Below are 14,203 nucleotides of genomic sequence, written 5' to 3'. Positions count from 1 at the left end.
TAACATATTACAAACTGATTATTTTGTAATTTATTATTTGCAAAAATATATTGACTTGTAAGCGTTATAAAAAAAAATCATGTCAATTGTTTGCCGTATATTTATGGTATCTACCTAAACTATGGCATTAGGTTCATGGCAATGTGATTGTACTCTTATATGTCATACCCATATCCTATTATTCATAAAAAAAGCATTCTTATAGATAAAGTATGTTTTGTCACTGTCACACTTTATAATATTTGAAATTGACAGAGACAAAACATACTTTAGCTTAAAGTATGCTTTTAACTTTTTTTATGAATGACAGGGATAAACTTTTAACAAATACTTGCATGTTTCCAGAAGAATTAAGATAGTGAATCACAGAAAGCAGTTTTTGGTGCACACCGTTGCACTGGTTGCATGTTCGTAATCAATACTTTTAATTAGTTTGAAAGGGATAAAGAAACAGTAGTGTAAATAAAGGCATCGAATTAAGTTTGATTACGTGTAATTTAGTGGACTGTTACCATTCAAGTGAAGGCCCTAATGTAGTGCCTATAAAATACCACCTTATTTTGATAGTGTGTTATGAACAGAGGACCGCAAGGAACACTGCAAGACGATGTATGTTAGAGTAGCTTCAATAGTTCTAATAAGGTGTATTTTGCATGCACAATATAAAAATAGGCCACTCTTAGTGTAAACAAATCATAATACATGCTAGACAGAATATGTTTTAAGTAAATCTTCAATCGTAGGTAATGAAATCTCTGTGATGGAAACCATGTCGAATGTTCAACATGTGCGCTATGGAATCTGAGTATTAATGAGTAGTTTCTAGGAAAAACTATTATGTGAATTGCTGTTAGTAACATTTTTATGTTTTATTTAATGTTGTCAGAACTAATTTTGTAATGGTTTGGGAAACTAAGCTTTTATTAGATTTCCAAAAGCATTTCGGGTCGGATTAATATTGTCAATCTTTCAATTTTGTGTTTGAAATAAACCAATAAAGTTAAAAAATGCGTTTACTATAAAGATCACATAGCTCTCGCTAATTCTTTTGATGTGAGCAATGAGTTGCCTATTTTACATTTTATAATACATATACAATACAAAATAACTCTAATATGCATGAACATTTAATTTTCTTGTTCTTTATAAAACGTTAGGAATACCCACAGACTAAGCAGGGGACAGTTAACACTTACAATGTTTTTTGACCTCGTGTGACGTCATCCCGACATCACGTTCCATACCGCGGGGCCCTTCTAAATCTATGTTCCATACAAAATTTGTTTTTGATATTTAGATTATAAGTCTGTGAGTATTTACTTGTCATTAAATCACGATGCTATAGATGAATACAAGTCAGTACTTACTACCAAGAACTTTTTGGTGCAAGTTATATATTCATATCTATACCTTAATATTATATAGGTATACTAAATGCAAAACACGCGCACATTTGTGCCATCCTTCACATTTCTACCAATATCTTGTGTCAGCGAAAATAAAAAAAAATAACACATGCTACGCATATTTACTACTTCTGTGCGAAATTTTATCAAAATCCGTCCAGTTACTAGTTTTATTTATGTAGGTACCTACCTAAATAGGGCATAAAGCTATAATAAAATGCTCACAGGCGTCACGTAATAGGGCTGGGCTTATTTCGTTTGGAACGGGCCGGAGCTCTGGCGGAACCGCTTCCACGCTCCGTCTGCCGTCGTATGGACATATTGTAGAACTCTCTCTCTCTGGGTCAAGTCCTTATTTTGAATTTGTGCGAACACAAAATCATAGACATACATATTCAAAACAATGACTTTATTTAAATATCCATGGTTTGAAGTACCTATGTACCTAATTAAGTAATAAATTAACATTGTGCTCAATAAGTATTCTAAACTAGAATATTTTAATATATGTAGGTACAACCAACAGCACATTAAGTTTCCTCTGATTGGATGTCTAGAGGGGGTTCCGTACTTGGTGTCGTATGATGGCGAAGCTAACCACCTTGTGGCGAAAATATTTCGCATGGTACACTGGGGCGAAAATTTATTTTCACTAACTAGGATATAATAATAGGTAATTATTTTTTCGCCACGTGCGTCGCTGCGGTGTTATTAGACTTGGTGGGTTAGTTTCAATAAGTTTTCTCCCCAGTGTACTACTCCGAAATATTTTTGCCACAACGTGCGTCGCTACGGTGTCATTTGACAGTATGTGACCGTCTAGAGGTAAGTAATAGCAGTACCTAAATTCGCCATTTATATAGGAAGGTTAATATGCTATTGACTATACATAAGAAAAAATTGCTCCACAATAACAAGAAACAATTCTAAACGTACTAGTATTAAAAATGTGAATTCTGCTGTACAAATTGGTGGCTCACAAAGTTAAGATAATAGGTATGCATAAATAAATAAATATAAATTAAAATAGTAAACTTTAAATACATTTGCAAATTCTTAGCTAAAAAGTAAAATTATACCTACCTACATGTACTGCTGGGGAATTTTGGTTAGGTATTACTAAATTCATCTAATACATCACACACAGCCCTTTTTATACACAAATCATAAACATATATTTGTGTAACGTTTACACAAAAGAAAAAAAAATAACCATCAATAACTGTGTTTTATCTCAAGGAAAATAGCAAAATACATTCACTACAAATCAATTAAAAATAAAAGATTTACAGATCACACCTTAGTCATATCATTGTGGCATAGCCTACAACAGTATCATTACATAACAGAAAGTATGCAATAAAATACACCCCCAACCTCTAGCAATCTGAAGCTACAACTGATAAATAATTAATTTCACATTGAAAAAGTCATTTAAAAGCTTTCAGTTCACACGTTTATACTATAGAATCATTGGATAAATATCATTAATAAAGACATTCCATAATTATTTTCATTAACTACAATATTTATAAGTAATTATCAACACAATACAGTACAACATGATATAAATTTTGAACTAGATTTAAATGACTTTAATCATTCTTCTTATCAGCCTCTGGTTCTTTTTCAGTGATGGCTGGTGTATTGTTTGGATTTTTCTGCTGTTGTTCCATTTCTCCAGAGAAACCAAATTCATTGACTCGTTTATGATCCACCTTGTAAATCCAACGCTGATACAGGAAAATAAAGAAGACTATATCTGAAAGTAAGATAACATTTGTCATTATCATATATTTATTCAAAAGATATCAGACTAATGTAAATTTACCAAACATGCAATGCTTACCATCTCTGAAACAACCCAAGCGGTACATTGTAGGCATTTTTATAACAAATGCAAAAATATCATCAATGAATGTATTGAGGAACTTATATGTCATCATGCGCCATGGCAAATGTGCGACAGACTTCAATTTGTAGTTTATGAACAATTGAGGAGTCATCATAATAAAACCAAAGGTCAGAAGATATCCATACATCATATTGAGTACAAAAGAATACCACCCCTTATGTTCCTGGTACAACAGTGAATATATGCCATATCCAATCAAGAGAGGGAAGCATGCCCAGCTGAGATAACGGAATGCCAGAGTATCATACTCTCTAGTACTAGAGTGTACATATGAACCTTTGTCTGTAAATGTTAACTTGGGAATGCCAAATATACGCTCTTCTCTGTTGACCTTTACATCCATAACTTTGTTAATTTTCCATATTTCAATCATTAAGCCTATGAAACAAGATATTCTGACCATCACATTTGTTTCATTGTCAAGGACATACAAAAGTACAACTGTAGATTGAAATACGTTAAAGAATACAGATCTTACAGAGAGGCCTTCTAGTGATTGTCTGTTGTTCCAGAATTGAATATCATTTTTAAATGCCAACAACTCAAATATTGAGTGTAATACTGAAACTGATATAGTCAATGCTAATAAATATGGAGATGTATCTAACAGTAATTCTTTTACTGTGTCTTGTTCTTCATCTTGCTCTTCACCTCCTAATGCAGAGAACATGCTCAATTTGTCTCGCATGGCTTGGGCAGTGTAAAGTTGCCACTTGAAGAGACTTAGAGGTTGATATGTCAATTGCAGTGTCAGAGAGGTAGTGGTGTCATTTATAGGGACATAGTCTCTCATCATGTTCCAGTAATCATTTAGAAATACAGCTGGTTTATATTCTTTACCATCTGGTAAGAAATAAATAAATTCATCCAGGGGAGGAGGCACACTCCCCTGCATCCAGTTCGTTTGATCTGTTACTAGATTAATGGTTAGGTTGGGATGCCAATGTGACACAATTTCTTCTTTCAGTGTTTCAGCTTTCTGTATTTCTTCAGCAGATTTTTCTGTTTGTCCAGTCAATAGATTATGAGTTTTAAGGTAGCGCATTTTCTTGTGTTTATTTAACATTTTTTTACCATATGTGTATCTGCCAGCGGCATAGTTTTGTTTATCATTGGGATCAGGTGATTTGCCAGCTGGTACAACAAAGACATGAAGATATATAGATCCATTGTTCCTCAATGACTCTGATGCTTTAAAATTAAGAGAATGGGTAAATGTACCATCACCATTGGGCCCTCCATACCAATCTCCATACACCATATTAGTATGTTTCCATACCAACTTGCTAGAATCAAAGATAGCAAAACTCTCTTTTTCAGTAAGATAACAGTACATATCTACCACTGACCCATTAGAGAACATATTAATGGCAGCCACTCGTGGTACTCCTGAGCTTACTACATCTGTTTTAGGTGCAGCTGGTTGACGAAACATGGATGTAATAAAATACACAACTAAAGCCCTTAAAATTAAGGATTTGGCAATAGCAAAAAATGATTCCAATTTGGTAGGTTGCATTTGTTGCCGTTGTTCATCAATCTGCGCATTGATCTGGGAAATAAAATTACTACATTATGAATACGTTTTTTATACATACATATGCACAAAATTATTATAAGTTACAATACTATTGTTAAAATCATAATATCATAGGTTCTTATATTGAGGCTTACAAACTCACAGAATAAACACTTGTTTATTAGGTAATTACTATTGTGACTATATAGGCCAAAGAGTTAGCTGTGACCATGACATTAAAAACAGATTTAGAAAAATTTAATACAATAGGTTATAATTTTTTTGCCTAGCAGTTTCACAAAATGTAAAAACAAAATTGAAATGAAAACGTATACTTACATCCACATTACCATCGCCTGATACTACTTCGGACTCAACAACAGTGTTTTCATTAGGCACTAGCCTATTTTCTTCAGAACCAGACGGCTCATCATTGGTATTAGCCATTTTTGAAATGTTGAAATAGGTATATATTGCTTTGTTATTGCTATAGATTATGTTGAAAATATCAACAACAACATAATCCAAAATTGAATAAGATTATATTTTTGTTCATTAATTTGTTCGTCAATCAATCAATGATAAAAATTACTCGCATTGGCAAATGAATGAAATGCTTGCGTGCCTGACTTGGCGAACAAAACGAAACGACTGACTTGAGTGAATACAAGTGTTGCCATAGAACTTAATCGAGTGTTGCCATCGTTGCCATGCCAATAACTGCTTGGCAACTGCAAGATGTTGCCTACCTACATATTGTACAATGATCCACGTATGAACAAAGACGATCGGCAAAAAACGGACGGCTTTGCTCCGACTCGTCCATAGTCGAGTAGACAAACCAAAGACCTTAACCATGGAATAGGGAGTATTAATGCGCATTTATACCGCCAGAGTGCAGCACTGTATGGTTGGTTGGTAAACAAAAGCATTGCCCCCTTTTACTAAGTTGATGAAAACTTTTTAGAGTTCTTTATTTATATTTTCCTTATGTAAGCATATGTTTGTGAAAATATACGAAAGTGCAACACTTTTGTATATTTTCATTTTGTTTTATTCGGGTGCCGAAATATGGGGAAATATTGTTTTCCAAAAGATAAACGAAAACTATGGGCAACCGCCACACGCTGCAATATTTTCGAGCCAGTAAATGGTCAGAAATATGCCCGGAACACTATACACCTGACGACTTATGGAAATATGGACTTCGTAAGGCATTCAGTCAAAATCAAGTTTATTAGTTTGTTACCATAGTTGACCAAATAATTAGTTTGTTACCACAGTTGCCCAAATAATTAGTTTGTTACCACAGTTGACCAATATTGAAAATTGGTGCTTTTTGCCTCCATTGGCAATATTTGTGTACCCTAGTTGTACCAGTAGCGCCATCTGCGCCGAACTTTGCGTAATATTCCTTAGGCTCTTTGAGCCAAATAGTGAGTTTGTATCTTTTGACCGCGGTTTTGCTTACCCGTGGATTAAGAACGCACGCATCCACTGGCGAAATAAAGCCGCAGCTTTGTGGTTCATATCGCCACACAAAGCTTGCACTCATGACGAGCCGCTCACCTGGCTTATTTTAAACCTTGTAAGTGAAGAAAACGGATTTTATTTATGCTAATGTAACACGGAATAGAACCGTCAGGATTGGTTGATTAATACCTACCAGTGTTGCTAGCCAACAGAGAGAGCTTTCCTTTCATCATTTTCTTACAGACTATAATCTCCTGTAATTGTACACCTATTGATTTATACTACCGATAATATAAAGCATATATAATATTACTTTATAACCACATAACTTACCATTACAGGAAACAATGCCGTGCTTTCGTACCTAACATAGGTCACTTATCGTTTGTCACAAGACCTCTCTGTACCATCTCGTGGATGTCGAAATGCTTCATCGGAACGATTTGGCTCGCATGCCGAGAGTCGCAACGAAGCCGTCGTTTAGTCGTGTTTAGAATCAATGTTTTCGCGGAGTCCCAACATATGCATTGTGAGCACTAGGGCTCCGCGGAGCACACCTTGAAAGCCGTTGTCCTATCATATGATTTTCAAGGAGTTTTGCCAAAGTGGCCATCGCAACACGGTATTTTAAAAAACAAAGTCATCTTTTTCCATCGGCTTTTTAATTATATTATATCGAATTGTAGATACAGTATTAACATTATCAGGCTTAGCTTGTTCAGTTGGAGTTATCTGAAAGGGCATCCGGGGGCCCAGTGGCCGCGTGCGCCGCAGCTGTAGCAGCGGCCGTAGCCGCCGTAATAGGCACCAGGTACACCGGCGACCCGCCGCCGGCGCCGCTCGGCTGCGGCAGCCGGTGCCGCACCTGTGGTAACGTCCCAACTGTCAGAATCCATTTGTACTTAGTTACTGGTATTCATCAGCAACCTCGCTGGAATACTAATAATCCTGTATACAGACCTGACTGAATACTGTCCTTGAGGTCCATTCCGTTTACATAAATTTATGATTTTTTTTCATATTGGAATTTGGCATTACAGTACCTTCGCTATTTTGGTCGCTATCTCTATGTTATTTTGGCTTTCGTATTTATTTTCCACATTATTTATAATCTATAGGTAGTCTATAATACATTCAGAATCACTATCTGGGTTTTAATTTTACGTAAATGGAAACCTTCGAACACACTCAAATTATAGCTAGTGGAATGGAAGGCAAAATTAAGAGTTATTGGGAGTTTTATTATTCAGATATATCCAGGGAGAAGACATCGTGAGATGAGGTGTTACCAGTGTTGCCGGCAGCATGATGACCGGGGGGCGCGGCGGCGGGCCCCGCGGCGCTATCCGGGGAGAGGTCATCGTCGTCAGGTCCACTACTTGTATCGGAGGGGAGGAAGCGATGCTGCCAGCTGTAGAAGTCCTCGTAGTCGTCTCTGTAAATATAATATCGGTGTAAAGTACCCGAATCTAAAGAATCAGAATATAACATAGGAACAAACTAGATAAATAGATATACTATACATCAGTGAGTCAGATTGGTATAAAAACTCATGTGGCACGAGTAGGATTCGAACCTGGGATCTTTCGATTCTCAGGCCTCTTAGTCTGGGGAGGGGGTCTTAACCATTACACCACTACCGCTTTGTATGTTTACACAAACTAAAACTCGAGATAGTGTTAACTCTCGCTGTATAAATAATATATCTTTATACGACTACCGACATTACAAACCTCTATTCTATAAATGGAACATTTTAACAGACCTTTGAAGAAAAGGCGTTAACATTACAGCTGTAACAAAGTTGCATTTATGTGATTGACTGTCTAGAATTTTTATTTCATAACAATTAAGTAGTAAAGACTGTATATAATTGTTTTATGAAATAAATTCTAAAGTTGTTAGAAAAGAAGTGTTTGTGCAAATAAATGAAACTCACGGAACGTAGTCGTATTCGTCCTCCTCCTCCTCCTCCTCGAGGAATTCGAAGTCCGAGTCTTCGTAACTGGCCTCTCCATAGCTATGATCTCCTCTTTACAACAAAAACATGGCCAAATTAGTATCTATGTATATACAATTTACTACTAATTACAATTATGATGATAACATAAAAAATGATTGTTCGACCTCGAACAAGACATTGAGTAGCTTAATTTTACATCGATAGTTTTGTACGCATGGCAAATCTGGCTCATCAAGATAAATCCGCAATGGAGAATTATCGCTGGTCTCGTAATCGCCCGCTGTCTTTTGATTTTGATGAAAATAGTGGTAGTAGTAATTCAGAGCAACAAAATATTAGATTTTTAATTAATAACAGATATTTTAAGATACAGGTAGAATATTGGGATATTATATAGGGTACTTTTTATCATAAAATTCCCACGGGAGCGAAGCCCCGGAGCGCAGCTAGCATAGGTATATGTTGTAGGTTATATATTAAATTATTTCTAAAACTATCGTGAAGACATGTTTAAGACAATTACATACACATAGTTACATAAATGAGTTCCATCAAACCCAGGATTTTAAGAAGTAAATGATATCATACCGACTGGTGGAAGCGCTGGGCTGTCGCCACAGTTCTAACTCCTGTTCTGTAAACAATACAGCTTCATGAGCTAGCATGAGGGATACGTATCTAATACTTGTCTATACTTGTTCAGCGTAAATTAAATGTATGAATTTCGACGGTTTCCGTGGAAGATATCATACAACAAAATATAATAGTTATGGTTATAATATTAGTTTTATATTCAGAACTATGAAGCTGCATTGTTCACTTTCATGGTTTTCAACTGGAAATTAATATATCTTATATATTTACAGATCTATATATATATATATAATAGATATAACTTCTCAGTCCTTTTATATGAAGGTATTTTGAAGTATAATAATAACAATAAAGTTAGTGCAATAAAAAAAAAAAATTATGCATATTTATTTACCTTCCCTGTTCTTTAGTAGGTCCTGCCTTTTTTTCTTAAGCTCTTCTGTTAAATTTTGTACCATCTTTTCTATAAATGAATCTATGACTATGCTTTTGCATTCCGATTGAATAGGGCACCTGAAATATTTTGATATAGATGATAAATTAACTAAAGTGCAGGTTACCTCACGATATTTTTCTTCACCAGAAGGAAGTGGCGATGAAACTACTATACATACATGTATAGTAGTTTTCAGTTTGTATATCAATCGCATTTTGATGGCTTATTTAGCTTTCGCTAGTTCGATTTATTTAGCTTTCGCTAATGAATATGTAAGTACCTAATTGATAAAAATGTGACGGTGACGCTAGTGTATAGGTTGCCTAGACTTAACCATTGGACCATCACCGGTTCAAAGCTATACGTACCTACAAATAGGGCAGTCTTTCTTCTTTTTCTTCCACATGGTAATACAATATTTGCAGAAGGTGTGTGAGCAGTTGAGAGTGGTGGCAGTGATGAACAATTCAGCGCAGATGCTGCACTGGAGTTCACTCTCCAGAACCTCCCCTACTTCCGCCAGGGTGCTTTGCTTCGAAGGCCCTTCGCCCATTTTCACCTCTGGCAGGGACATATTCTCAAGAAGCGTATTTTTTTCAGACTCCACCGATTCTAACTGTTTTTTTACCTACGAAATTGTATTACTTTCAGTTATTTAGAGCCACACATTAGGCAAAGTCGGTCTGTAATACTAACTTGCAGACTTACCCCGAATTTCGAGCACTATTTAATTGCTTCATATTCAAGTACATCGGCTATATTAGTCAAACATCAGTTTATTTATCTATGCTTTAAAGATTAAAAGTTAAATTTTCTAATTAGGTATCAATTTTGCTTTCTAATAATTTGTACCATACTAGTATGTCACTATATAAAAAATATATAGAAAAATATCATGATATTTTTTTCTACATCTATGATTATAAATCAAATCTATATTTGATGAAATAGGGCAGGTAATACAATATTTACATTGTAATGTAAGTACAATCACTTTGATTTTAATTTGCAACGTTTTTATTACTTCAGTTTACCTTCTCCAATTGTTCCTGCAAGGAGTTTATGACTCCACTAGACTGTTCCACTTGTTTCTCTATCCGCTCGGCAGCCAAAGCTGCTAACTCAGTTTCTCTCTCTGTAACACGTGACTGAAGCAAAAAATGCTTTAACACATCATGTCTTTAACATACAAATGCATATTCAAAATGTAAAAATATGTTAGAATTGTTGTGAAATAACATCATATGGTAAGAAAAATTAAAATATAAAAACGTTTTTTTATAAAGAAAAAACATTCAAATGTTAAAGTATGCCAATAATGATTTTTAAATTTAAAAATAACAACATTTAATATTACCTTTAATTCTTCAAGTGTTTTCTCTGACTTCGCTTGAGATTCTGCCAATTGTTTCTCTATTTCTGCTCTTTCCAAAACCTGTAGACAAGATATTAGTTTTTAAAATAAAACCATGTTAATATTTATGGAAACACTGAACTGCGTTATAAAACTCGAATTTTAGACTTAGGCGCCCAGTGGGATTGGGCTGGACATGTTTGTCGCGACAGATTATTTTACAATAGTATTGTGTAAAGAAAAGATAAAGTAATCAAATATAAAGAAAAAGTAATCCTATCCTACTAATATTATAAATGCGAAAGTTTGTGAGGATGTATATTTGTTACTCTTTCAAGCAAAATGTACTGGACGAAACATAATTATTATGCCATACCAACTGCTCCATCTTAGATTTTTCTTCTTCATTGAGTTTCTTCATTTGCTCAACCTGCTCATTAAGTTGCTGCTCTGCTCTCATTTTCTCTTGTTCTGTTTGTTGCACTTTCTCTTCAAAATTCTTTCTTATTTTTTCAAGTTCCTGTTCTAATTCAGACTCTCTCTGTCTTTTCTGCTCTTCTAATTCTCTCAATTCCTAGAAAAAATTACATACTTTAATAACCATACAGATAAGTTATCCAAGACCTGAGGTTGAAAGGTTCTCAATCTCTATAATATATTGCAATATTATAAGATCATGACTTACTTTTTCTTTAGCGAATCTAAGCTGTTCAGTTTCTTTTCTTAACATTTCCTCCAACTCTTTCTTCTCTTTAGAACGAATTTCCTCTTGTTCCCTTATCTTAGCCTCAAGTTTTTCTAACATTTCTTCTTTTGAAGAATTCTTGCGGTTAAGTTCTGATAGAAACTCTTCACGTTCTTTTAGCAACTTTTCTTTAAGTGTGTTATTTTCTTTTAAGAGTTCTGACTCTGCCTCATTGTGTTTTTCAATTTGTTCCTGAAATATTTTAATATATATAACAAGCTTATTAAAAATGTAGTCAAACATGGTAAAATGCAATACCATATTTTAGTGTACATTATTGCTGTGCATTTGAAGTATATGGAACAGATATTGCTAATAAAATTTGTTGGAATATTATGATACATACCATTAATTCAGCAATTTTGCCTTCCATTTCTTGCCTGATGGTAGTGAGTTGAGCATCTCTCTCTGCCACATGCAAGGCTTTCTGTTTCTCTACTTCATTCTTCTCACCTTGCAAGTTCTCTATCTGTGCAGCATATTTACTCTCCAGCTGCTGAATCTTCCGCTGCATGTCAAGCTGTAACTGCCGCTTCAATATCATAGATGTTGTTTGCATTTGTTTGGCATTTTGTATTTTTTCCTCTATATGCTTTATTTCATAATTTTGAGATTCTTCAAACTTTATTTTTACATTATCAAGAAAATCATTACTAGTTTCTATAATTTCAATTTTCCTCTTCTTCCTAGGACCTTCTTCTTCCGGCTCCAAAACCAATTTGTAAACAAATTCTTCAGAAAGATCCAAGGCAATACAGTCTTCATTATAAAGTGTTCTCGATTTATCTTTACCCAATTTTTCACCATTGACTGATATACCAAAAGAGCTATAATCTTCAATTATCCAATCATTGTTTTCATTCTTTTTTATAGCACAGTGATTTCTAGATATAGCTAAGAATGGTATAACAATAGAGTTCTTTAGCCCTCTTCCAATAGTAAACTGTAATCAATGAAAGAAATATGAATGTTATTAGGTGTTGGATGGATTATGTATTCGAACTGATGGAAGCAGATATATATCTTATGATACATACTTATGAAAAGCTTCCATCAGATCAATGAGATTCAGAGTGTATTTTTAGGAACTTATTCAGGCAACATATACAAACATATTGTGTTTCTTTCTTTGTCTGTTTGTCAACCAACAAGTTGTAGTTAGCCATCTCTCGATCGTAGCACTCGTAAAGAATCTGCGGATGCCAATTTTTTTAAGCAGCATCGGACATATTTATGTCTATATAGGTACCTGCTTATTATCAGTGTGTATACTTACGTTTGTACTGTACATATTTAATTCTTTGTTTTGAACAGCTCCTTGAACTAGTATATAAGAGATTGTGATACATTAAATAATTTTAATCTATTTGGTATGCTAATCTGATATAGACAAGATTAATTTAGAATTAAATTAAACTTACCTCAGAAGAGATTAACGGAATTCTGCTCAATTTTTCAAATTCTGGCTTAAGAGTTTTACAAGATATTAATAATGGTACAGATTCGGCCATTGTGAAATACGATTTTACATTAAAAATGAATGTACTTTATTGTAAAATAATAAGAAAAATGTTTGTCAACAATCAACCAACAATACACTCAAACTTTTCGTGAACCAACCATCGATCTGTCATGATGTCATGTTTGCTGTCAATGTCAGTCAATGCCTGGCCTGTGTTGCCAGTAGCCTATCTTTCTCTGTACTTCATGGAATTAGTACGTACTCCGACGAAGTACTTACTAAATACATGCTGTACTAAAAATTCATAGAAATAATGTGATCATACATAGTAGGAATATTACTGCACATTTATTCCGCCAGAGTACAGCACTGTATGTTAGGTACACAAAAGCTTTGCCGCCTTTTGCTATTTCGATAAAACGTTTATTTCATAGTACTTTTAGCATTCGTTTGTGAACAATGTAACATATTCGAGTGCCGAAATATTGGGAAAAATCATTTTCCATAAGTTAAAAAACTTCGAAAACTATGGGATACGCCTGAAGCTGTAAAATTTTCGAGACAGTAAACGGTCGAAATAAAGCTCGGAACACTTCACACGTGAAGACTTATTTAAATATGGACTTCATACAAGTAAGATCTTCAGTCAAAATCAAGTAAATATCAGTTTATGACCACAGTTGCCAAATAATGCAGATCATAACAGGGTATAACGAACATATCTATTAACGGTATTAGTGTTATTATTTTTAGGACCACTTAACCGCCCTTCAGTTTTCTCATGGTCTAAAGCTGAAGTCAAAAATACACTCAAAGGCGACAAAGAGCTGCTAAACGTGAAGCTAAAAATCAAATATGTTTCGTCGTATATGTAATCCTATAGACGGGTTTTGTGTTTATATTTTTGATTTGAATCGTTTTTGGATGGGAGTGGTTAACTGATTATGTTGAAGAAGTGGTGATCGAAAATAATTTACATATCCTAATTCCACAAATAATGCAATGTGATATCAATAGTGTTCAATAATTATAATAAAGGTATTGTGTTTTACAATGGACTTGAATCAATTAGCAAATTCGTCTTGTATTTAACACTAAACTTTGTATTCTAAATGCCTATTCTATAATCCACTAAATCCTTCTTTTTTCCTTCAAACTAGCACCACGATTGCGTAAAAGTTATTTTTGGTCCTAAATCTACAACAATATTGAAAATTGGCGCTTTTGTCCTCCATTGGCAATGTTTGTGTACCTTAGTTGTACCAGTAGCGCCATCTGCGCTGAGAGAATATGCCCTATTGATGATCATGATTTATAGATATAGTTTAGTTCCCGG

General features: G+C 34.4%; 2 protein-coding genes across 3 annotated transcripts; both read right to left on the bottom strand.

Annotated features, from left to right (window-relative positions):
• Positions 1-1,798: 1,798 nt before the first annotated feature.
• Positions 1,799-5,496, bottom strand: LOC128676229 (uncharacterized protein). The gene is made up of 3 exons (XM_053756224.2): positions 5,180-5,496; positions 3,256-4,873; positions 1,799-3,168 (listed from the first exon to the last, which is right to left on the bottom strand). The coding sequence occupies exons 1-3, from the start codon at positions 5,285-5,287 to the stop codon at positions 3,002-3,004; spliced, it is 1,893 nt and encodes a 630-aa protein (XP_053612199.1). The 5' UTR covers positions 5,288-5,496; the 3' UTR covers positions 1,799-3,001.
• Positions 5,497-6,962: 1,466 nt separating this feature from the next.
• On the bottom strand, positions 6,963-13,031 carry LOC128676718 (E3 ubiquitin-protein ligase RNF8-like). Of its 2 annotated transcripts, XM_053757003.1 has the most exons (12): positions 12,827-13,031; positions 11,752-12,348; positions 11,346-11,597; positions 11,037-11,234; positions 10,664-10,741; positions 10,341-10,454; positions 9,675-9,934; positions 9,265-9,383; positions 8,865-8,910; positions 8,253-8,345; positions 7,603-7,748; positions 6,963-7,178 (listed from the first exon to the last, which is right to left on the bottom strand). In XM_053757003.1, exons 1-12 carry the CDS (start codon positions 12,914-12,916, stop codon positions 7,042-7,044), a joined length of 2,130 nt encoding a protein of 709 aa, XP_053612978.1. In that variant the 5' UTR covers positions 12,917-13,031; the 3' UTR covers positions 6,963-7,041. The 2 variants fall into 2 exon arrangements, with proteins under 2 accessions (XP_053612978.1, XP_053612979.1); XM_053757004.1 differs by lacking the exon at positions 8,865-8,910.
• Between the last annotated feature and the right edge of the window lie 1,172 nt (positions 13,032-14,203).

The sequence above is a fragment of the Plodia interpunctella genome, chromosome 16, assembly GCF_027563975.2.
Source record: "Plodia interpunctella isolate USDA-ARS_2022_Savannah chromosome 16, ilPloInte3.2, whole genome shotgun sequence".
In the NCBI taxonomy this organism is placed as follows: Eukaryota; Metazoa; Arthropoda; class Insecta; order Lepidoptera; family Pyralidae; genus Plodia; species Plodia interpunctella.
The sequence above is the reverse complement of the archived record's forward strand: the minus strand, read 5'-3'. Positions and strand labels throughout refer to the sequence as shown.